Genomic DNA, 26256 nt, shown 5'->3' with positions numbered 1-26256 from the left:
TAGCACTTTCCCACTACTAGACCTCAGATACAATGTACACTTACAGCTAGATATATTCTTATGGCACACAGGAGCACAGGCATGCAAACTGTCACTCATCAGAGAACTGGCTTCTAATGGAATAAAAAAAAAGATCCTCTCAACATTTTTCAGTTAGTACCCATTGTCTATGAGGTTAATCCAAACTACTTAGCGGTACCCCAACTGCACATCTCAATGTCTTTCCCCATTTTAAAAGTTTACAATCTGGGGCTAGAGACATGGCTCAATGGTTAAGAGCACTTGGTGTTCTTGCAGAGGACTCAGGTTCCATTTCTAGCACCCACATGACAGCTCAGGGATTCCTTCTTCTGTCCTCTAGGAACATACATGATGATATACATACATACATGCAGGCAAAACACTAATACACATAAGAAAAAAATATAATTCTACAATCTACTCCCTCACCCCCAAAGCCAGGCTCTTCTGCCTGGGAGACCCTGCCCATTCTCCTTTCTTGGTAAGCTCATACGTGTCCTTCAAAGAACTACGTGGTCCTCTTCTTCCTAGATTCTAACTTTGAGACCCACCTTCTTGAGAACACTTGGAGACCCTGACTTATCTATCACTGCACTCACAGCCCTGCAACTCCACTTTATTGTCTCATCTCCACCAAATTCTAAAGACAAGAAACAAATTCTACAGTTTCTATTGTATCCTCTTGTGTTCTGGTCAGACACCTGGCATGTGTTAGACACAATAAATGTTTTAATGAATAGTAAATACCGCCATTTATAAATCTTTCTTTTAATTAAAAATGAATATTCTACTCTTTAAAACCTGCCATAAGACAAGATAACCATCTTTCGCTTTTGACCAGGTGTACTGCCAGGAGGCCTCTGAGAAAACGCCATTTGGGTTGCGTGCTGGGTGACAGTTCAAGAAGCTGCCAGCTGCCTGCATCCGAATGGGGAGAGAAGCAGCAACCTGTGCCTGCTGCTATAGACCACATTCAGGCTACAGCTACCAGTTCAGCTCAGCACACAGAGCTGCTCAATTTAGTTCAACTTTGTTATGGAACCCAAGGCTCAGAAATTTGCCCAACATCACCCAGCCAGCAAGGGATGAAGCCAAACCAATACAGAATGCAAGATCAGGACTACATTTTCTTCTTAATGAACTGAAAAATAAGGTTGGCTAAAACTAAGATTTCCCAGAGGATTGAAAAGATGATGAAGACAGCAAAATAACTTGTACATTTCAGACTGTGGCTATGCACTTTTAGCAACATGAACTGAAAACCAGCCTGCTCCCAGTCAGCATTTAGATAACTACACACCCTGCCACCAGGGTGTCAAGTAACAGACTCGACAGACGTTCAGTTTGAAGTACTGTTTCAAAACAGCTTCTCAAATTTATTGAGCTTGTGGGTAACTTGGTTGAGAACTTTATAAAATGGAGAGAAAGCGCCACCACTCAATGCTTACTTAGCCTTGTAGTAAGCTCGAAACTCAGGTGGCGTGTTGGGTACAGGAATCAGAGACTTGCAGTCTCCTTGAGAGATGCAACCCCATCTTACACCAGAGCTCCAATTCAAATTTGGTTTTATTAGAAATCCCACCATGATCAGATTTCTTTAAAGACTGAATTGTTGCCTTGTACTTTTCCATTCCCATTTAGAAAAATGACTAGAGGCAATGACAAAAATAACCACTTAAGGGATTCTTCTCCAGCAGTTTTTTGTCAAGTTTAAGTCCAGGCATTCCACTCTTTTCCACTTTCAAAAAAAAAAAAACCTTTATTCAGTTTGGTGTGTGAAACCTCCTCCCTCAAGCCTTCCACGGAAGGCCAGGACTCATCTCCCAAGCTGCTGGTCTTAATCAAGCCCATGCTCAGTTGCTAAAGCATCTGTGCTAATGCCAAGGTCAGTCCCAACCCTAACCTCCAATAGTAGGCAGCTGCTTACATTTCTTATGACACAAGCCAGGCCTTGGTGGAAGGGTCGGGTCAGACACCCCTCATCGGCTGAGAGTGAATCACACTGACAGTTACAGCTCTGTTCCCTTGCCAACAGCTCACTGTGCAATGCCATTGCCACACAACCTAAGTGGCTCTCACCTCCTGCCCAGTCATGATGGAAGGTGCTTTGAATTTATTATCAGAACAGACAAAAGTACAAAAGCAAATGTTTTAATTACTGTCTAGATTGATAACCAGTCAGCACCCCATCTCTTCCTGGGGAGCCTGTATTGCTGGGCAAATGGAGGTCCTGAAAATACAGAGGAGCACCATCTAGGTAGAAATGTGTGCCTGAAGTTCTTCATTCCTTCCTGGAATGGGCAACCACAGTTCCTCCTTTCACTCAACATCTCAATGTTCCACCTTCTAGGTATTAAGAATGGAAAACGTGGGAGAAAAACCATAAACCTAAGAGTATACTGCACGCCTTGTGCTGGCAACATGGCAGCTCTGCCAGTGCCTGCCATGCTGACTCTTGGTCATTGCCGGTGAGGTTGGGTACATCAGTAAATTTCTATCTGTGACCACTGAGTGTGAGCAAAGTTCCGGAGAGCTTCTGTGGAAGGAACGGACACTTCACACTGGCTTGCCTGGAGCTGAGTGTCACTTACTGTTTCAGTTTTAGCTTTTCATCTGACGAACATTTAAAACATTTACAGAAAACAGATTTGTGGGCTCAGGGGACAGAAGTGTGGCAGTATGGACAGGAGAGTAAGAAGTGGTGACCACATCCAGTAGAATTCATGAAATAAAAAACACTGTCATCACACAAGTTCACAGAATACAGAGGACCATAATAGGAAAATGGCATAGGGTGAGTGGAGCCCAGCAGGTAATTCTCAAATGAATTCTCCTAGGCGGGTCAAAGATTGTGCTTTATAAACTCATTATAATGTAACAGCTTTTAAATCTTCTGCCTCCTGCTTCTAGGTGACTCCCTTTTGGTTGAAAAAAACCAGAATAGTACAAGTGTCACACGATGGCAGAGCAGCGTTTTGATACAGGTAAGGCAGGAACTAGGCGAACTTACACAGTAAGTGACAGTCTATGCTTGTTGGTCTTCTCTGTGACCACTCCAAGTCCTGCCAGGGACAGCATTTACTTCTTCTGGAAGAAGCCAGTAATGGACACTTGTCTGTTGGCTTTGCCCAGAGCAGTGGTCCCTTTCTTGGGGCCCTTTCGTTCTTCCTTGGGCTCCTTTCTCACAGTAGCAGCAGGGGGTCTGTGTACTGATGTCACCTTCATCTTACTCTCCTCTTCACTGTCTGTGCACGATTCACTCTCGTAGACTTTTTCAGTCACTGGAATAAGGAAAAGACAGAGACATGGTAGCCTGAGTCATTTACCAAGGGAAAGTTGTCCTGCGCATCAGGTCCTGAGTTTTCTCTTACTGGGAGAACACACCTAGCCTCAGCTGGAAAATACCCTGCAGTCACATGGCATCTAGGTGGGGCTGAGACCCCACCCCCTTCTCCCCGCCCCCCACTCCTTCACAGTTAAGCCCCAGGTCATCAGATGGGCCTTTAGTTGTCCAAGCCCATTACTTGAGTCCATGTCTACACTGGCTAACTTCCTAAGCTCTACAAATGGACTGTCTGTATCTCAAACACCCATTCCTAACTCCAGGCTCTAACTGGCTTCCTGTGTCCTATTTCGATGGCCCACACCCTTGCCCATTTCCAATGCTCACTTTCCTAGTTCCTCATTTAGCCCATCAGAGCTCGCTCTCTGCCTAGCCACTCTCTCACCATGGACTCTACTAGCTTGATCCATCCTGATGTCAACCACTGCCCCCATCTGAAGCCCCACCAGTTTGTTACTACTCAACTGTTCAGTTCTTGAGACTAAGTGACTACTAATGAGCCCAAGATTTATTTCAGCCTACATCATGAAAAAAACTTCCCCAAACAAACCATTCTAGGTCATTGGTGGCACACACCTTTAATCCCAGCACTCAGAAGGCAGAGGCAGGCAGATCTCTGTGAGTTCCAGGCCAGCCTGGTCTCCAGAGTGAGTGCCAGGATAGGCTCCAAAGCTACACAGAGAAACCCTGTCTCAAAAAACAAACAAACAAACAAAAATTCTAGATTATATATTTGAAAGACTTAGAACAATGATAAAATAAGCAAAGTTTCCAATTTCCTTACTCTCTAGCAGCCAAAGGCATATTTACCCTTCTCCTCTGCCATTAAAATGGGTCAGAGTGATAGCTCAGTGGCTAGAAGCATTTGCTGCTCTTGCAGAGGATCCAAATTCAGTTCCCAGAACCCACATGGTGGCTCACAACTGTCTGTAATGCCAACTCCAGGGTTCAACTGCCCTCTTCTGATCTCCTCAGGCACCAGGCACACATGTGATGCATATACATGCATACAGGATACATATAAAAAAAAACTAAAACTCCCCAAACTCTTCCCAAAGGAAACCTGGAAAAGAACTATGCCAGTGAGTAGTCCACAAAGAGCCCCAGTGTGCACAGGCAGAAGCAGTGGCTTCCAATCATGCTTCCACAGAGCAGATGGAGAGACTTTTCAATCCCACTGTATCACATGCACCAGCCACAGGTCACATATAGTGCCACTTCCCTGGGATAAGAACTAAAGAACTTAGCCTGTCTGGATGCAGCAAGTGATAAAGAAGCAGTGAAGGGAAACATCTCCTCACTGAAAAAGTAACCTCATATGCACAAAAGTGTTCAAAGCACTAGGCAGTGGTGACGAAGACCTTTAATCCCAGGGCTCCAGAGGTAAAGGCAGGTGGATCTCTGCGAGTTCGAGACCAGCCTGGCCTACAGAGTGAGTTCCAGGACAGCCAAGGCTACACAGAGAAACCCTGTCTCGAAAAACCAAAAAAAAAAAAAACAAATAAAGATATAACTCAGACTAGAAGACTCGGACCCTCTCTGGTAATCTAATTAGAAATGCAGTATCTCAGTCAGGTGTGGTGGCAAAGACCTGAAATCTGTGCCCTTGGAGACCGGCAAGAGAACCCTGATGAGACCAGCCTAAGTTATATGGTAAGAAAGGAAAAGAGAAAGACAAGAAAAATGAAGACTTTCAGGTACTTCACCTGGTTAACAGCATTAGAGAAAGGTGTCAATCATTTGAGAAGACACTTGAAACATTCCCATGGAATACCTATAGCCCAGCAAGCACAACCCCGGAGCATCCTCCACCCCCAACACGCACTACGCTACATGCATCCTACAACTCAATTCATGGACAAAATTATGAACTGTTATTTAATTCTGTTAGGAAGATCTGAAGAGCCATCTAAGAAAGGAAATTTGACTTCATAGTTGGTAGTAAGCCCATTACATCATGAGCTGTATTCTCCACTCAATAGCAACATGGCTATAACATCATATCTTATTTCCTTCTTAATGAAACCACTGGCTGTCTCATGGCTGACGTCATGTGTACATTGCTTGGAAAGTTAAAAGCCAGCCAGGCCATATCAACCAAATGTCTTGAGCACCACACTTAGTGTATCAAAATTTAAAAGAGCGTTTTTATAGTCAAAGGTATTGCTACTTTAAATTATAGGACAAAGAGATTTGAACTTCAAACCACAGCACCTTTATGTTAGCTGAACATGCCGCTTTCCTTGGCTGCCATTCTGAGAAGCCTGCTCTGTGTGACAACATTCCATTCAGCTTCTCTGACCTCAGAAACCTATTCCTTGATCAGAAATTCATCCCAACCTAACTCAGGGCCCAACTTCATAGTTCCTGCTACAAACCCACAGGAAAAAAATATAATCTAGCAAGGGCAGAGCCAGTCCCTGTGCTAGTACAACTGGCACAGTCAAAGCAGACTGAGGAAAGCACAACTTTGGCTGGCAACCAGAGCCAAGATCCAGTAGGCTGTACTTGGCCTAAAAACCTTGCAAAAAAAAAAGGTGCTATGTGAGCATTCTCATTACTGCCTCTAAGCCTGTTAATAGTCCGTGTGGAGAAAGACTCGAAAACAAGCCCAAGTTCCACACCTGGTCAAAACCTGAGGGCTTTGTTTTGAACATCAGCCACTAATTAGCTCTCATAAAGATATCCTTAAGTTTCTTCTTTTAGAATAAAAAAGGAGAAAAAAATGGCACTGATGCTTTTGCCTCCTGAACTTAAAAAAATATATCACACCTCTAATGGCCAAAGCATTCTAGTTATATTAAAAATGCTAAAAGCAAAAAAAAAAAAAATCATAAATGCATACCAAAGTTCAGAACACACAGATTCTCAAGAAGAGTGGAAGAGTGGCATGAAAAGAGGACTGCAACTTCCCTTAGCTGGCTTGTGGTGACATACACCTTTAATCCTAGCACTCAGGAGGCAGAGGCCGGTGGATCTTTCAGTGCGAGAGCAGCCTGGTCTGCAGAGTGACTTCCAGGACGGCCAGGACTACTCAGAAAACCTTGTCTTGGGGAAAAAAAGAAAAAAAAAGGAAAAAGAATGTTACTCAATTATATATGAGAGTCTCAATGACAGGAGGTGTGGATATGACAGTGTCAGAAGCACAGGAGATGGGGATAATAGGATAGTCTGTAACCGACACAATGTCTCCAGGGTCTTTATTAGCACCCAGGAAGAGCTGAACCAAAAGACAGAAACTTCAACAAGAAAATGAAAACCAAAACAGGCAGGGAAGGCAGACATTGACTGTGAACACCTTTAATCCCAGAGCTCAGGAAGAAGAGGCAGGTGGATCTCAGAGTTTGAGGCCAGCCTGGTCTACAGAGTGAGTTCCAGGACAGCCAGGGCTTCACAGGAAAGAAAAGGGAGGAGGGAGGGAGGGAAGAAGAGGGATGGCAGGCACTAAAACCTTCTCTAGAAGATCCACTTCGTGGTAGGTGCCATAAGGAAGGAGAAGGAACCATCCATGCTCCAAGGAACCAGAGCTTTACTAGCCAAAATCCACAACTGCATCCAGACACGAGAGCGTGGTGTTGTAATCTAAGAATCTCCACAGGAAGTGCTGGATCCCAAAAGCCCCACCCCAGACCATCCACCTGTGCAAAGAGCCTGACCTGGTACAAAGAGGAAACACACAGGAAGCAAGGAGGTCAAGTCACACTCTGCTAAGGCTGAATGGCACTGGACACCGGAGACCTGACTCTCTGGGTTGAATCATCCATGGGAAGCCTCCATTCCACTACTGAGTGGTAACACAATCAGTCTTTAAAAAACAAGTGCTTCTCAATGTGTCCGACAGTGGTTTCAAAGTACCTCATTGTTATCTTCACAAAGACTCTACCATGAGGCAAACAGACGTTTCTCTTCCATTTCACAGATCAAGAAAATCCCCAACCAAGATGCCCTGACTCTGAGGCCACACTCTCAGAGCTTCATTTCATGGTGTAGGGCCATGTGCTGACCCCACTGCAATGTTCTGTGTACTCTGCTACTCTGACAGGAGCAGCAGCACTGCCTGGGCTAAGCTCATGTGCGCTCAACCCGAGACAGCCTGCTCTGCAGGGGATTACAGTGCCCCTCTAATAAGGTAAGAACTCAAGCCTGATGCCAAACATTTGCCTTACCTATGCAGCCCTCTTCATCCACAAAGGTTTTAGATTTCAGTACACGCTTTCGTTTTCTTTTGTTTTCTCCACTTGAACTCTGAAAGATCAGTGAGTAATAATACTAAGTTGACCAGTGAAGTGATAGAGAAAAATAACAGAAGATTTTAAATCTATAATATGCCATTATGACAAAAGGTAGAACAAGGAACTCTCCACTGCATAGGCACAGAATGCTTGCTGTATGCATAGGCCTGGCGTCTTCCTGTTTACAGAAAGAGGAGCAGTATTCTTAGGAAAGATCTGTGTTCCTCCTGAAAAAGACACACAGATTAAGGACCTTAGTGGAAGGGAGATAAGGAAAGCATACCACTGCAATATGCTGTGTAGGGGCTTTCTAGAAAGCTGGGCAGAGATGCCCCTAGACCAGACCAGGGGCTCTCACGGTTGTAGAAGATACTTGCATGTTCAGCCTTGGCATTTGAACATCACACCCAACTAGTTTAGCCAGAAGCACATATTACTCTACCATCAGTTCCCTTTATCTCCACTGTCTTTCATCCTGTTTCTTTGGCTCTGATATATCAGTACGAGACTTACATTAAGTCTTAACAGAATGAATTAAAGAAAACTACTGGCTACAAAGCAAAGGAGGAGTCTCAGCACTCATCTTCTCAACACCTCACTATCTACTATTGTCTACTAATTGAAGCAGACAAGCCACAGCTAAAGAGCCTTCAAAACTGCATATTGCTCTTTGTTGTGGTTTTTCTCATCTAGTCCTTTCCCTGAGAATAAATTTGAGTTTCGCTTCCTTTTATCTTTCATAATTTGCCCTGGTGGAGGCAGCACCTCCTTTTGGGTTCCAACTGCAGCTGGGTAGTACAGCAGCCCTAATGGTGATGGTCACAAAAACCAAACAGCTGCCCAGAGCTAGCCCTGCAACCTAGGCTATACCCCACAGCAGAGTCCCCTTCACTAAGAAGAGAATCAGGTACTTCTGGCCATCCTGAAGGGAAGAACAATAAGACAAGAGCCAATTACCGGCACTGGAGAAGCACAGAGAAAGGCACACATGACTCAACACAATGACTGCAGGGTCCCAAGAGAGAAGACACACAGAATGGAACACTGTGGTGGGTTTACCTTGACAGGAGGGGGCTCAGTTTTAGGCATAGAATCAGGAGGTGGAGATGCAGGAGGAGGTGGAGATGGTGACTCTGCTTCATACATCTCAGGAGAGTCTGGGAAGACTGGGAAAATAGAACAAGCTTAATGAAGAGAACTACAAGCTCTAACTGGCATAATGCCATCTCCACTGTATCTGCTTTGAAACTTCGGAGTACCAAAAGGTATTTTGTAAACAGTAATTCATGACAAACAAGGTTTGCAGTCAGAGACTTAAAATACATATTAATACAATTGGAGAATCAAGAACTTATTGGTTGACATATACTGACCACTTACCAGATGTCAGCAGTTTCACTTTTTTCTCACCACAACCTAAGAGACAGATCTTACTCCATCATATAGTTGAGTAAACAGAGGTTCCAAGAAGCTCTTCACTTGACAGAGGCTTACAACTCATAACAACAGGTTTTAAGCCCAAGTATGATTCCACAGCCTTTGTGACCCACCCATCCATGTCCTGTTATACTCAATGCTCCACAGCAGCATCTTTGCCACAATCGTCTGAGGATGAGTTGCAAATGCCTGACATGACTGTTAGACCCAGACTGTCCAGCTGACATTAAGCACATGACTTTGGGAAGAATCACCTTTGAAAGCTGATATTCATGAAAGATCCAACACCCAAACCTGTGTGGGACTATTTCTAGTGACTTCCCCACAGATGAGCCTTATAAGCCTTGCTTTGCCACACAGAGAATGGGCAAGAAAAAAGTAGAGAAAGAATGTTGTGGAAATAGTATCCAACAATGGAGCACCATGGGAGGATCCCGGTTTCTCAGTAAAGAAACAGTTCTGAGAGACGGCCATCAGAGAGGAAGGGAGGAGCCTCAGCAGACATACTGCTTTTTTGTTGTTGTTGTTATTGCTATTGTTATCATCATCTTCCTCGTAATTTTATCTTCTCCCAACCCTGGAAGCTGAGCTGAGGTCTGACCCCAGAGCCCCATACTTACTAGGTGAGCAAAGAGCTAATCTCCCTAACCCCCAACCTACTGCTTAATCACCACAAAGAAACTGCTGGCCATGGGCCTGGGTAGCTGTTTAACCTCACCTGCTCCCTGAATCTCCTGGCTACATTCAAATTCTTTGCACAAATCTTGGATCTGAATTTCTCCCAACTGATTAGGTCAGTGTTAAAAATTATGACAGTGGAGGGTTCATGGCCAAATGACCTAAAGAGGTGAAGCAGAGTAAGAGCCAGAATAAAGCAATAAATTAGACACTTCAAGTATGAAATGGGCCCTAACTTTATAAGCTCAGTGAAACAAGAGACAGAAACAGAAGGGAAGCAGAGCAGCTTCAGTCTAGCTATTAACCCAGCTCTGTGAAGCCAGTTCATGATGAGAGTCTAAGCAAGAGCAGTGACACCACAGAACCAAGAACTCAATGTTCTGAAGTAACGGCTCATTACAAAGCTGGGCCATAGTTGTCTGAGAAAGTGTAGGCAGCAAGAAAGCCAAAGAAAAGGAGTTTTGAACACTAGGTGATAAAGCTAGGTATTCCGTTCTACTTTTAGTTCTTCAAAAACACGACTTACCCAAGGCAAACAACTCCAATGGTACTGTCTCAGACCCTCCTAGCACTGTATGCAACTGTTTACCTAAGCCTCCCTCACACTTACAGGCCAAAGAGGCAGGGGTGTCACAGTTGTCCTGGCACTGGACACAGAGCAACAGTACCTCTGATGTTTTAAATCAAGGAGAATAAGTACTTCCTGAATAAAATTTGGGGTGAGGAATATCCAGGTCAAGGGAAGACCCCAGACAGTTCCTACTTCCTACTTTCCAGTTGCCCACCTCCCAAAGAATCATACAGTAATAAAATGTCATAATCCCCCTGGAAAAGAAGAGAACGAGAAATGAAGAGATTTCAACACATCTGAGAGATGGAAGACAGCTGGGGAAACACTGACAACAAAAGTCAGTTCCGTGATTCAGACGGTAGGGATTATCGTTATAAACTTTGTTTTATCTGCCTTTAAAAACTTTGTATATGTAATACTGTGTTTAAACTTAAATATTTTAAGGAAGGATAAGCAATCAGCATTTTCTACTTTATAAACATTAATCATTCATTTTATAATAACTCCACAAATCATTTGTTTCGTACGACTGAGGTTCAAAGAAATTTTTTAAAAACTTGCCCATACTCAGTCTCTACCATTAAGCCAAGCAATCTGACTCAATGAGCTCCTACTGACGTAAACATAACGGTGCTTTGTGCATTAGTGTACTCAATGATGAGAAACATTCGGGTGGCAAAGCTTCCACCTCAAGGAAGCAGCTTTTACTAGGGCAGAGCAAGAACTGTGGGAAAACTCATTCCAGTGAACCAGCAATGTAACCACTTGTTTGTCAAGAGTCCTCTGGCAGAGACTAGTAATTCCAATTCCTGGAAAGCAAGCACTGCTTCCTAGGACTCAATATATATTTTTGTAATACCTATCCTTACTTTAAAAAAAGTGTGTGTGTGACGTGCTTAATATCCTCCACAAACAACCTACGAGGACTGAAAATGTTAGCAAATACTTAACACAGCCATAAAAACTGTTTCTTCCTAGCAACAGTTTTGTTTTGTTTTTAATTATGTAGAACTACTAAGGGCGCTTATGGCACTTCCAGGGTGAAGGAGAGCCTTTCCAATAAGAAGGTGAAAGGAATTTGCCGAGGCTCACATATAAGGATGGAGTGGGGGGAGGGGCACAATGTGAAAAGCTACTGTGTGTCAAGTGCTGTCTGGGCATTTCTGATGTATTGTTTTAATGTCTACAAAAAGCTAGTTTGTAGTAACACTGCAGTTCTAGAAGAGTAAACAGGGACTGGAAGTTAAGGCACCTGCCTAACATCAGCTAGTAAGGGTGCAGGAAGATTTAACCTGGGTCTGTCTGACTCTGGAGCCCTTGCCATCTCCTACACGCCTGCCGCACATCTGTTAATGACTAGCCTGAGACAGCAGATCAAGCTATTATAATCAGTGGAACACAAATAAAAAGAGACTGTGTAAAGGTTCAAAATAAAATCCTGCTGGCTTTCAGACACAGAAATTATAGAATAAAATGGTAGACTTTTATAAGTTCACTCAGATGCCAAAAATTATCTCTGCCAGAGAAAAGAACCTGAGGGCTTCTGCTCTCTGTCATCCTGTTGTCACGTGCTGCTCACCTCCATCACATTTCTTTGCAGTCCTTTCCCAACTGAGCAACCACAGTCACATTCTAATAGCCCTTGGGTATTATTATTTTGTGGGCTACAGAACAATAGAATATTTCAGAAGTATGCAAGAGTGCTCAATCAACCCAGGAACTCAATTCAGAACTGGCGCTTTCAGTAACACTAGACTATTCAGTTTCTACTCACAAAGTCTTAGCTTTGTGAGTAAAAGGAGTATGTGCATGTTCAAGTGTGTGTGGGTGTACATGTTTATACATATGTGTGGAGGACAATGCTCAACAACAGATGCTGTTCCCAGGAGATGCCTGTGTGTTTTGAGTTGGGCTCTGCAGCTGGATCCAAAGCTTGCTCACTAGGCTACGCTAACTGCCTAGCCAGCTCTGGGGATCAGCCTGACTCCATCTCCCCAGTGCTGGGATTACAAGTGCACACCTCTTACACAGGTGACAGGAGAGACCTTCGTGCTTATGAGGCGAACACTTACTGATGGAACTATTTCCCCAGCCCCTATCTTCTCAATGTACATTAATGTAGTGTGTTTTTCCACTCACTTGTATAGTTAGTGCCCTTTGGGGCAGAGGCTATATCACCTTTTTTCAGTTACTCTAGCGACTGTTTCTAGCAATTATTTTATCTTTAGTTTTGTCCTTTGACAGTCAGGCTCCTTTTTGCATTATCATTCTTCTCTCTTTAAACTGCTATGACAGCTCCAGGTTTAGCCCCATTCTCTCTGCATACTTTCCTGGATAGCACAATGTAGTCTAAGAAACTTTCTCTTTGGTTTTTTTCTATATACTTTACATGGTTTGGGGTAAGATCTTAAGAGTACTTGATATTAGGGTTGGAGAGGTGGTGCAGAGGTTAAGAGCACTGGCTGCCCTTTCAGAGGATTTGGGTTCAATTCCCAGCACCCAGATAGCAGGCAGCTCACCACTTTCTAATGCCTTCTTCTGAGAACTGTATACATATGGTGCACATACAAACACGTAAATGAAACACCTAATACATATTTTTTTTAATTAAAAGTACTTGATATTTGTTTTAAAAGCATATTAATTTCCCTGTAGAGACTCCTGTGTTTATTCTGCTTGCTTATCTTACTACAGTGCCCACATCTTGACCCTGGCAGGTCCACAGTGTCACTCCCTTTCAACAGTGACACTATGTATGATCTTCCAGTTTGACCTCAGTTTTATTTTTTGGTGTGTCTAGAATATGTACATGAAGGTAGCCAAAAGAACACTAGCCTTAAAGAGAAAAGAAAGGGCTTAGATAGTATGTGTAAAAGTAGTCATACTTTCTGTTTTCTGTATTTTCACAAGTTACCAAATGATCACTATTCTGATAAAAAGATTACAGCAGATTTCAAAGAGAGATATTCTAATTGCTAGTACTACTGCTGCCATTGTAGTTCATAGTAAGAGAAAATTTTAGATCCTCACGCATGAACCAAGAAATTATCCCTAACAAGAATTAACACCAATGTCTACCTTCATCTTCACTGCTATCGGACTGAGGGAGCTTGATTCTTCTCCTCTTTTTCTTCAGGTTTTCGGTTTCCTTTGCTTCCTCATCAGATAAGTCTACTCGCTTCCCCCTGTTGCCATCAGGAATAAATTAAGCACATTACAAAACAAAAAGTATGCATATGTTTAAGTGTGCATTTGTTCCTATGCAGCTTCTTTAAAGCTCACAGACATAACTCCAGAGGGTAGAAAACAACAAAGCAGATGAAGAAAAACTAATCTGTTTTTATTTGTTTGTTTGAGTCAAGGTTTCTATGTAGCCCTGGCTGTCCTAGAACTCACTATGTAGACCAGGCTGGCCTCCAACTCAGAGATCCCCTGCCTCTGCCTCCTGAGTGGTGCACCACCATGCCCAGCAGGAAGAATGATTCTTTGGAGATATATACACTATATAAAAGGTTTCATCAGTTCTCTGTAGGCCAGTTTAGAGTCTTGCCAATGCCTTTCCCCCTCCTGGCCTTTCAGTCACTTAACATGCATTAAATAAGGAGCTAAACAACAGTACTGCAAAGACCAGGAAAGAAATGCTGTTCTCAAAAAGCCCCCGGAGGCCAGATGTAGTGGCGCACACCTATAATTTCTGCAGAGAGCGAAGGATTCTAAAACCGAGGCCAGCCTGAGCCACACAGTTAAAACCTTGCCTCAAAAGATGAACATGCTTTGGCCAACTGCACTAGCCATTATAAAACATGATAAAATTTAATGGACAAATAACATTGAGGAGCACAACTGTTAAAAGCTAAGGAGATATTCAACAGGTAGGAAGGGAAGATAATATTCTAAAATGAAAGAACAACGTGAGCAAAGGCATAGACAAGACCATAAAGTCATTCTAATGATGTCATAAAAGCCTAGACTCTCTTTTGACATTATTTAGCTTCCCTGTCTGCTTTCTCTATTACAGCATTCATCAATAAATAATTTAAGGGCCTGTTGTATGTTAGAGACAAATACACATAAACCATAGTCTTTCTGTCATTGAGTTCCTATGTCTTATTTGATTTTGAACATCAACTTTTTTTTTCTACTTTTGCTAGGAAAAGAATAAAGTAAACCCAAAGTAAGCCAAAGGGAATAAACATTAGAGTAAAAAGCAATGCAATAGAAAGGAAAGAAAACTAACGAAGCCTAAAGTTGATAGGTTAAGAAGAAAAGATTAATAAGCCTTTTACAATAGAAAGAAAACATGTATTACCAAGTGGTAATTAAAAAATAAAGGAATGTGTAGTCATAACTATAGTCTACAAATACTCTAAGAACAAGGCTAGATTATGAACAACTTTAACAAGCTCAAGCACTTAGAGAAAATAAATTCCTTTAAAAGCACAATTTACTCAAAACTGATCCAAAAAGAACTAGAAAATTTGAGTAACACTATATAAAGAATCTCTCTCTTCTCTCTCTCTCTCTCTCTCTCTCTCTCTCTCTCTCTCTCTCTCTCTCTCTCTCTCTCTCTCTCTCTCTCTCTCTCTCACACACACACACACACACACACACATATCCTTCCTAAAAAGAAAATCCAGACCCAGATTCACTGATAGATTTCTATTATATATTTAAATGTTTTAGAAATTTATCTACATAGGGCCAGAGGTGGCTCAACAGAGCAAGGTGCTTGCTGCCAAACCTAATGAACCAAGTTCTATTCGAGAACCCCACACTGTAGAAGTAGAAAACCGACTCCCACAAGTTATGTCTTCTGTGCCATGGTATGTACATATACACATTCCACACATACACTAAATAAATGTAAAAGAAAAAAAAAACTCACAAACTCCTTTGGAAAACGGGAAACTCCTCTTAAGAAGTTAACACACGTTTGATACTAAAACCAGTCAATTACCAAGAAAGAAAATAGCTGAGCAGTAGTCCTCAAAAATATAGAAAAAAACCCTTGGCCCCAAGGCAATGTTAGCTAATCTAGCAGTGTGTAGCAACAATAAATACAACCAAAGAGCTAACCCTAAGAATGCAAGGCTCGTTTAACATTTTCATGTCAATCAGAATAACCCAACATAAATTACTGGAGAGAGAGCTCAGAGGTTAAAAGCACTGCTCTTCCAGAGGTCCTGAGTTCAATTCCCGGCACCCACATGGTAACTCACAGCCATCTTTAATGAGATCAGTGCCCTCTGCTGGTTTACAGGCAAACATGCAACAGAACACTGTGTACATAATAAATAAAAATCTTTTTAAAAAGAACTTGAAACCCAACATAATTAGCAGAAAAACTGTACCAGCCAGAAAAAGCATGTTAAATTTTAAAACCAATGAGTAAAAGCCTCTCAGAAAACTTGGAGTAAAAAAACATTCTTAACCTGGTACAGGACACCCACTAAAAACCTATACTTAACTTGCTATTTAGTGGACAGATGCTGAGTACATGCCTGGTGACAGTCTCCAGCACTGAGTGTTGTGATCATGACATTTTAATCCACGTATATCATGTGTTCCTGGGAGGCAGGCCCACTGGACAGAGCCTTAACCCTCTGAAATGTCACTATTTTGTTGCTCCAACTTTACCACAAAAGTTGGTTCTTTGTGGGCCTATCAGTGCTGACAGTGTCCTTTAAATTTTCTTTCAACAGACTAATTCCTACCAACTATGAGGTAGTGTCTCAAACTCCTGGATCCATTTTTAACAGCTTGTGTGCTTTTTATTTTCTTTTCTAATTACATTTTACCACTTGAAAAATAAACTCATTGATATAAAAAGAAAACAAAGAACTTCTTCTCTTAAACTGGACTGGAAACAGTAACTTCTAGCTGGGTAATTTAATGTAAAACACACACATACAGACACACTTTCACAGTGTCTATACACTTAAACTGAAGTCTGGGGGCAAAGAAGATTAATTTGCATTAGTGGGGACAAAACATGGCCCTGGATCCTAAATCACCCGTACAGGCAGTCCTGATTCTGTAGATGAGTTGTGGGGCTTCTCTCTTCGTTCTAACAGTATTAACAGGATTTAGTACTGAGCTGAAAACTGCCTGCTGTAGAAAGCCCAAACAGACCTTCTCCCCTTCACAGGACACTCTCCCTCCCCCAAGTGACAAAATTTTCCTACCATTTTTTTTCCTTCTGCTGCATCTTCACAGGCTCTGCCTTCCTGCTGGATTTCTTCAGAGCTGTGGGAGCTGCCAGCTTTGGTTCAATGACAGACACTGGAGGCTGCTCTACTGTTTTTTCTTCTTTCACTCCTTGCTCTGAATCCAAACTGACTTTAAGTTTATCTACAAATAAAGCATAGCAGATGATATACAGCCCATCGTGCAATATTAATCATCATTCTTGTGACAGTCCACTATGGGCCAGGTAACATGTTAGGAGCAAGGGATAAATAGTCCCTGTCCTAAAAACAGCATAGTTGATTGAGAAAACACCTATGATCTTCATCTCTGATTCTCACTAATCTCTCATTACACCATAGCCCTAATGGCAGCAAACACAAGACTTAAAAGTATCAAGTTCAGCTTTGGGGTTTAAAAAATGTTTTTAATTATATCTATTTAATTATTGTGTTGTATACTGGGCATGTGTATGCCATGGTACAAGTGTAAAGTTTAAAGGAGTATGTCCTCTCCTTTTACCCTGCAGAACCCAGGAGTCAAACTCAGGACCTCAGGCTTCACAGCCCCTAAATTCAACTTTGTGAAATATCATCTTAATTTCAAATGAGGAAAACAGAGCTGCAGGTAGTCGTGCTGTTCAAGAGTACAGCTTAAAAACAGGCTAACAGCTTCATAGCAACATCTTTTATCTTTTCTATTCTACCTTTTTAAAAAACTCTTTTTTTATGGTATTTTGTCTGCATGTGTATCTCTGCACCACATGCATGGCTGGTGCCTGTGGAGGCCAGAAGAGGCACTGGATCCCATGTGACTGCAGTTACAGGTGGTTGTGCTGGGAACTGAACCTAGGTCCTTAAAAGAGCAGCCAGTGCTTTCAACCATTGAGCCATCTCTCCAAGCCCTGTTTCCTCCTTTTAATGCCTGGATTGTCCTATCTCACTACTACTTTCAATGAGAAAACCGAATTAATTCAAGACCTGCTACCTTAGGGCAAGTCTAAAAGTCATTTTTCTCTGTGAGAACTGGGATAATATTTATAAGACTACCATCAGATATAAACATTAAGGAAGTTACCCAAGATATCACTGGGAAGAAAAGTAAGCACTGGACATGGGCCTCAGCTCAACTCCTGACCCGGATCCCTGTATTAAGTTGAGATACCACAGCACACATAAGTGGCCATGCAGGGCAGAAATGGCCCAGCCACCTGAGAAATACAGAAGCTCATAACCTAGCCTGTGTGTACCCAATGATAGCTTTTTATAGGCAAAGTCACAATATATGGTTAGAGAACTATACACAGTGAGAGGTTCTTCATTTCTATAACAGCTTAATCATCTACCATGTGGAAAGCCACCTATCTTAGTCTCAGGTTAGTACAATAGTTTTTAAAAGCATGTATGTTCTTTGATAGTGTAGATAGATCAGAATATAAAATACAATCTACTCATATTTTTGAGAATTTATGTGGAAAACCTAAATAGTCCACTAGTCCAATGGTGGTACCATTACTTCAATTTTGGATTCTGTTGTTCTTATCTGTGCTTTTCAAACTTTCCCACTAACATATCCCAAATTGACTAGGGAAGTGAACATTTTGCAAGTAACAGAATTTCATTCTTTTTAAGGCTAAGTGCCCTTTCACTGTCTGCATCTATCTACAGGCAAAAGTTTATTTGTCTTATTTTCCATTCCATCACTAGTCTGCAAGAGCCAAGCACATAGTAGGTATACAACCAACATTTGCATAATTTGGTTTTTTACTATTAACAGGTATTAACATATTTAATGTATTTTCTTAAATGATAAACAAAAGATTCTTCGCTGGGGCCTGGAGTGGCTCAGCGGTTCCCAGCATGTTCTATCTACTCTTCCCAGCACCCACATCAGGCAGCTCACAGGAGTCTGTAACTCCAGTTTCAGTGGATCCCATACCTTCTAGTGGCTTCCATGGGAAATTGCACTCATGCAAACTTATCCCCACAGATATACACAATAATAAAAAGAAGTCTTAAAAGGTTACAAACATAAAAACAACAACAAAAGCATCAATTGTCAAGAAACAGTATCAGACCAAGTACACTGAACCAGGCTAATGACATGACATTACAATGTGTGTTCACAAAATAGGAACCTCCTGTGCACTGTTCTGGCACCATCACCAAAGCATGTTTCTGGATAACTTCCAAGTACCACATTTTTCATACTTTCACAATACAAAAACATTCTTTTCTGAGAGCCCCCACAGCAAATAAAACACCATCACTCTAATCCCCATGGAGTACCAATCTGACCATCGTGGAAAAGCAGAATTCAGACTCATTTTGCTTGGACAGGCATGCAACAAAAGGCCACAGATCTCTGTAAAACTGATGCTCTAAGAAAGTGTGTGGTAAGTACCCTGTGGTTCCTACATTCTTCTTGGTATTCTGCCACATACCCCCAGGGGATGTATACTTGATATGAGAAGTATAAAAATATGTAACTACTGGCTCTTTCCATTAAGAAAGAATTCTTATTTATATAAAAGAAGTCTTTCCTTCCTCAAAAAAATAAATGCACTCAAGTGGCCTGGCCATTACTGCCTATATTAACATTGACATTTATTTCAGTGCTGTGAGTAATCTTAAAAAATAACTTAAGAAAGGCAAAATACTTGTTTTTGTGGTCCCTGGAGAGACATTAGTAGTTAGGGTCACACCAAGCAAACTGATGCCAACATCCACGATATTAAGTGCAACTCTATATAAGCAGCCATTCTCTCACTTTAATTACTCATTTTCAAAAACATCATGAAGTATTTTATTTTCTTCTTAAGAAGTAAAAACAGAAATACCCTCCAGGAGCTCTCAAGTACCCCAGAAAGTTCTCTGAGTGGTTGGTTACTTTGATCAACACTGGTCAGTACACTGTGAATATGTTAGGAAATGGGAATGCCTAGATGGGCAAAAATTAGACCAATGGCCTCCCACCTCAAGCATATGTGACTCTAGTAACATTCATTAAAGAAATTAAGAACATGCTTACTCATAGCAGCTTTTCCAAAAAAGTTGCTCATCACATTCCCCTTTCCTGGTGCTTTGCCCCCAGCTGAAGATGCCTAAAAGCATAAAAAAGAAAACACACAATTTCTAATTTTGTCTAATATATAGGTTATTCTTGAAGTACCATAGCCTCAATCATCTCTAGCAATACAGCACACACAAAAGTCAGATTGTAATTCCAGAATAAGGGAGGTGGGACTTGGAGAATCAGGAGTTCAAGCTCATCCTCAGCTATATAGCAAGATCAAAGCCAGAAGGGGCCAGGTGAGGAACTGTCAGGAAAACAAAGCACTCCACCTTGTTAGTGCCAACTCTATATTAATAGCACAGACACTGTACGTCATGGCATAATGTACAGATGTTAGCTATAAGAACCTAGAACAAGAATCCAGACCACCAGACAGTATTTGATGCTAACTCCCAAAGCTTGCTTTCTGTCTTTACAAATTATTTATGAATACATCTGAGCTTTTCTTGAGCAGTTTAAAACTGTTTGTCTTAAAAGAATTAAATCAGAAGTGGTATGTATAGTAAACAATGGGGAAGAAGGTAAAGCATCTTTAACTATCAGAGGTGGGTCTGAATCCTGGGCCTACCACTTAATAGCCGGATGACCTGCAGGCAAATTACTTTACAAGGCTGGGCTCTAGTTTTACACATACAAAATAAAAACAAAACAGTAAGATTCTCAGAACTGATGAGAGCTTTACACAAAGGTCAGACTGTTGGTGCACAGGGTCCCATGCTTGCTTGTTCCCTACCTTCTCTCTTCTTTCTCAAAGCAGAGACTTGGAAATGACAACGGGAGTAAGGGTTAGTAGTAACAACAGTAACTGTGCTTCTCTGGATTTTTAAAGTACTATCTTTATATTTCTCTTTTATTTTCTTTTTGAGATAGTCTCATTGTGTAGCTTCAACTTCCTGAATGCTGGGATTACAGGCATGTACCACCAAACTAAGATAAGTTATTTTTCTTAATGCCCTTAAATTAGTTCAGACTACTAAACAATAAAAAGCAAGAGAAACTAATGAAAGATAAGGATAAGAGGGGGAAAAAAAAAAAAACATAAAAAAGAACACGAATGTTAAATATGCCAGAAAGGAAAACACACAGCTAGATGCTCTCAAATGTCACACTACTACAATTCCTCAATTTGGAGTTTTTCAGAACCATATTTTCATGAACCATATTTTCAATGGCTGTCACAACAATCTTATTATACTACAAGCCTGGTATCACCATTTTATAGAAAGAGAATCCAATCTTGATGAAAAGTATTATGGAGAGGTGGGGGCGGGGGGGAGGGGGGACCTACCAGAGGAGAAAATTAAGCATTAACTAAAATATGGATCACACTAGGCCAGACATGGAGGCTCACGCCTCTTTCCAGGCTGGAGAGGCAGAGGGAAGAGAGCCTGAGCTTGAGGCCAGCCTGGCCCTGAAAGCAAGACCTCAAACAAACCATCATAAATGCTCAAACTAAAGTAGAGAACTCAGCACTGATTGTGAGCCCTTCTATAAATAAACTACCATAGTCTGTTTATATTTATTTATTTATGTAGCTCTGAAGGTTTTCCTGGATCCCATGCTGTTATAGAAAGGCTTCACATCAAGAAGACTTACATTTGTTACTTCTTTAGCCTCTGCTTTGGTTTCCTTGTTGGTGTCTTGGGTTTTAGTAGCAGCTTTGGAGAGCAACATTCCCATAATTCCTTTGGGCTGCTGGGAAGCCTGTTTGGAGGCAGGTGGACCATGGCCATTGGTGGTCAGTTCACTGGCTTGTGTCACACTTGCTGCCTGAAGATTTGATTGCTCAAACTTTCTAGAAGCTGAGGACTCTGCAGGAGCTCTGGGGACCGCAGCAGCACACTGTATGGCACTAAACCTAAGTACAGGAGATAAGATTAATCAAACCTCATTTTTAAACTCTGTACTTTCTATTTATCTTTTCACATTAATATAAAAACTAGGAAATTTAAAACTAGCCTATCATAGAAAAAAAATCATATAAACTCCCATTTAGGTAAAGAAATAGGCAGTGGGGAGAAGTAACTCTGCCTAAAACTTGCACTTATGAAGTGAGAACTGAATCAATCATTTTCCACCACATCATAGTGAACACACTTGCTTTTTTGTTTGAGTTTTCATCATCTTTCATTTTGTTTAGTTTTTAGACAGGGTCTCTCTACATGGTTCTGGCTGTCCTAGAACTCACTATGTAGACCAGGCTAGCCTTGAACTCACAGAGATCTGCCAGCCTTTGCCTCTGGAGTGCTAAGATTAAAGGAGTGCATCACCACACCCGACTTCTACACTTGTTTTTATTTACCTCCTACTCTCCACAAAACAGTAATAACTTCACCATCCTTGGGAAACAAGATGGTCCTCTGACCAAGTTCGAAGAGCACTACCAATCAAGAGAACTATCAACCAAATCAGAACTAAAAGCTATACAATATTAACCCATTTCTTGGCAACTCTCCAAGCCAAAGTGTGCCATGCTTTAAAACATGAAATAGGCAGAGAGCCCCTGATTCCCATAACTCATTCTCCTTTGCATTCACTTGTTCCTCATGTCTAAAAATACCAACTTACACCAGGAGGCTACATGCTGAAGGCTCAGTGATAACATTTGGTTAACAGTCTGCACAGCATATCACTGGAAATATCCACCTCTTACTCTCCATCCCATCCAATGTGCCTGTTTCACACGATGGCAATTCAATAGTCCACAACGTGAATGAGAACCTATTCACCCTTACCAGAGGTTAGACATAAAGCAGAGTTCCCCCAGCTTTTCCTAATAAAGAAAGCATTTTATTTCCCAGTGTTTTGCTTATTGGCGGTAGGTTTAAGTTCCCTAGAGGCCCTCTTCATTCTCTGCATTACAGGCACTCAGCTTAAGAACTGATACACAGCAAGGATTGAGAATGATTGGCTGAAGAGGAGGCTTCTGGCTCTCCTTTCTTCAGTGTATCTCAACTTGGACCTCAACTTGGAATGGGAGATGGAGAAGACAGAAACTGTGGAAGACAGAAGCTATTCAAAACTAACTAGAATAACTAACCACACAATGGTCCCTGACAGTACTTCATTTCAGAGGAAACTGTGTGGATCCAGAGCAACACACAGGTTCCACTGAGTCATAAGGTCCACTCAGAACATCTTCAGTTGATGAGAGCTGAGAACAGATGGAAACTATTTGCTTTTACCCACTGGTCTTCCTCTCTGGCCTTGCAGTGCTTCTAGGTACAATGGAAAAGGCAATGTTTTATATTTCATTGTCAGCACCTAAAGTTGGCCCTAAGACAACTCTTTATTTGGTCTGCATTCCACACCTTAGGATCAGGACCAGCAACTGGCAACCAAGAAGAGACCAAGTTAGAAGATGACTCAACCCTGAAATCTCATCTTCCTTGCTTTCATATCGTTTCCTAAAACACAACATCAGATCACAGAAGGCTCATGATTCTTCGGAACAAGCACAGACTTCTTTATTGGAGATAAACTCTCCTCTCTTTCCTCCTACTTTCTCTCCCACCCCTACTCCAGATGAGATGGTAAATCTCAACTGTCAATCTGATGAGATCTGGTAGGTACCTGGGAGTCCAGCTCTGGGCACACCTATGAACATGTACACCATGTGCCATGATTTGGTTAACTGAGGTAGGAAGACCTGCCTACTATGGGTAGCAACATTCCCTAAAATGGGATTCTGGACTACATATAAAAAGGAGAAAGTGAGCTGAACAAGCTTTCATTGCTCTCTGCTTTTTAATTGGGACTGTGATATGATCAGCCTTGACTTCCTCACCATGATAGACTGTGCCACTGAACTGTAAACCAGAATAGTCCCTTTGTCCTTTAAGTTGCTTTTGTCAGCAACAGGAAGAGAAACCATGACTCAGAGGTCTCATGTATTACAGGCTAGCCTCAAATTCCTACATAACTGAGGATGATGCTGAACTACTGATCTTCCTGTCTCCACCTCCCAAATGCTGTGTTCAAAGGACGCATCATCCTGGCAGGCTAATTCTGAAATTCTACAGAGGACATGTCCAACAGAGTTTACTGCAGTGCTTTATTCATCACATTCTTATTTGCCCTGGTATTTTTGTGCACGGGCAGTGTTTGCTTAAACCACTGGTTCCCAACCTGTGGGTCGAGACCCCGTTTGGAGATTTCATCAGATATCCTGCGTATCAGATATTTACATTATGATTCATAACAGTAACAAAATTACAGTTATGAAGTAGCAACAAAGGTTTTCTTTTTTAATGCACAACTGTGGTTTTTTTTTTTTTTTTAAAGATATATTTACTTATTGTGTATATAGTATTCTGCCTGCATGTTTCCCTGCAAGCCAGAAGAGGGCACAAGATCTCATTACAGATGGTTGTGAGCCACCATGGGAATTGAACCCAGGCCCTTTGAAAAGCAGGCAGTGCTCTTAACCACTGAGCCATCTCTCCAGCCCAGCAACAAAGATAATCTTATGGTTGGGGGGATCACCAAAACATGAGGAAATGTATTAAAGGGTCACAGGTTTTCAACCTTCCTAACTTTTACTCTTGTTTGTTTACTTGCTGGACATTAACAGGATTGGTTTTCTCTGAGGTCAGATGTGATGGGTCACAGCTTGACATGCCACAGATTTTTTTTTTTTTTTTTTTTTTTTTTTTTTTTTTTTTTTTGAGAGAGGTTTTCTCTGTGTAACAGTCCTGGATGTTCTGGAAACAGCTCTATAAACTAAGCTAGCCTTGAACTCACAGAGATCTACCTGTCCCTACCTCCCAAGTGTCAAGATTAAAAGCATGCGCCCCTACTGCCCAACCACATGATTTTAATACAGATTATTTTTTAAATAAAATTAATGCTTTACATAAAATAGAAAAGTACTACATTTTTCTTGAAATCCTTTTCTAAGAGACTTGTAAATTATTCTCTAGCTGTATATTTACCTAATAAATATTCAAATGCTTATTATATTCAAAGTTTTGAAATACAGAGTAAAAAAAAAGCCCACCTTAATGTTCATCATTAATAGTCAACATTAGTTACTGAAAATGTTTACTGTGTACTGGGCACTATTTGGAAAAGCAGTTAACTGACACAAATCCTAATCAGATGGTATTTAAAGGAAATAGTTGCCAATTCTGTATTAATTTCTCCAAGGAGCTGTCTCTATCTGTTATCCCAGCCCCTCTATTAACTTCAACCACTTCTCTCTGACTCTTTCCTAACAATACAACTTAAGTCTTTACTTGCTGCATGGCCTGGCTAGTCTGGTACTCACTAAGTAGTAAGCTGGCCTGGAGCTCAGTGATCCCCCTTCCTTCACCTCCAATCTTGTCATTATTTCTGTGGTTGGGTTTATTTTATTCTAAAGTGCTGGGGGCAGAGCTTGGGGCCTTATGAATGATAAGCAAGCTCTACCTCTGAACCATATCCCCTCAACTCTAAAATCAGACATATATCTTTCAAAGCTCCCACTTCTCCTTAGCTACTGTCCTCCCTTCCTTCCATCTCAGTGACACTTTCTGGAAAAAGCTCTCCATGTTAGCTGTTAGCTGCCTCACTTCCTCGTGTCTGACTTACTCATCTAGCTCAGTCTGGCCCTGCACTGAAGCACTCCATTTCTATCTGACTTGCTTCTCCAAAGCATTTGGCACTGTCCTACCAGTTCCTCTTTCTTGAAACTCTACCCTCAGCTTCTGGAACCCCAGATATTTTTATAATTTTCCACTTCACTGGAATGTTCCTCTTAGACCCTTCTTTTTTTGTCCATTAAAATAAAAAGCTACTAGTAAAGAGTACTTACTATGTGCCAAATGCAGCTATAAGAGCTCTGTTGGGAGGCCCTGCTGGTCAGAGGTTGAAGTCTACCATTGTCTGCCAGCTCTCTCCGAGCGCAGCAACATGGAGGACCCCATCCCAGTGAAGGGCCTCCTGCTCTCCATCTGACCTTATTTGGAGAACGTCTCTAGGCCCAGATAGATGCCTGACTATCTCTAGTGTGACCCCTGACACAGTTCTCTGCACAAGCTTTCCCCCTGCTACCCATATGGTAATTAGACACTGTGTTAGGAGCTTTACCATAGGACCTTACGCTTCCACATATGATAACCAAGACTTGTACTAGGAGCTTTATGATAGGAAAGTGCTGTTTAATGCAAATTAGGTGATTCCCCAGCCACTGTCCCCATCCTTTATGTCTCCCCTCACTCTAGAATAAGTTGAGCTGTCTCACTGAAGCTATCTCCCAGAAGGCTATTTCCACTGTGTTCACAGGCCATACAAAACTCTCTGTCCCTGCTTCTGCCCCTTTGTCCTGTAGACTGGTGGCCAATGAACTACAAGGAAAAAGGGGACCCCATAGCGCTCCACTTACTTTCATTGACTTAATCCCAATTACGTGTGAGGTTGGTAGTATTGTAGGTTCTACTTTACCATAAGGAAGTTGAATCACAAAGAGACTACTAATTTGTCCATGTCAGACAGCTGGCAAAAACTGCATTCCTGAGTTTTATTTTCTGACCTTCTTTCATTCTACACATTCTCTCTACATAGCTGTATCTGCTGCCCTGGCCCAGCAGCCTCCCAGTGTTCTGAATCCAAACTCATTCTGTTTACCTCTCGAGACTTATCTATTGCAGTGACTATCCTTACTTGAGACTTCCCAGTAATTACACATGTCCAAAACCCAACAGCACTTCTCAGAATAAAGTCTAAGCTCTCTG

General features: G+C 41.6%; 1 protein-coding gene across 4 annotated transcripts in view; it reads right to left on the bottom strand.

The window, feature by feature from the left end:
• Nucleotides 1–1359: 1359 nt before the first annotated feature.
• The window catches only part of Pold3 (DNA polymerase delta 3, accessory subunit), a 40910-nt gene continuing 16013 nt past the window's right edge, over nt 1360–26256 (bottom strand). For all 4 annotated transcript variants that reach the window (XM_027407766.2, XM_027407768.1, XM_027407767.2 and 1 more), the window contains exons 6-12: nt 21140–21401; nt 19499–19571; nt 16468–16633; nt 13361–13467; nt 8656–8762; nt 7531–7609; nt 1360–3302 (exon numbers count right to left, since the gene is read on the bottom strand). In XM_027407766.2, coding sequence (XP_027263567.1) covers nt 3100–3302; nt 7531–7609; nt 8656–8762; nt 13361–13467; nt 16468–16633; nt 19499–19571; nt 21140–21401 — 997 coding nt within the window. In that variant the 3' untranslated portion in view covers nt 1360–3099. The remainder of the gene's footprint in view (nt 3303–7530; nt 7610–8655; nt 8763–13360; nt 13468–16467; nt 16634–19498; nt 19572–21139; nt 21402–26256) is intronic.

This window comes from Cricetulus griseus, chromosome 3 (assembly GCF_003668045.3).
Source record: "Cricetulus griseus strain 17A/GY chromosome 3, alternate assembly CriGri-PICRH-1.0, whole genome shotgun sequence".
In the NCBI taxonomy this organism is placed as follows: domain Eukaryota; kingdom Metazoa; phylum Chordata; class Mammalia; order Rodentia; family Cricetidae; genus Cricetulus; species Cricetulus griseus.
The sequence above is the reverse complement of the archived record's forward strand: the minus strand, read 5'-3'. Positions and strand labels throughout refer to the sequence as shown.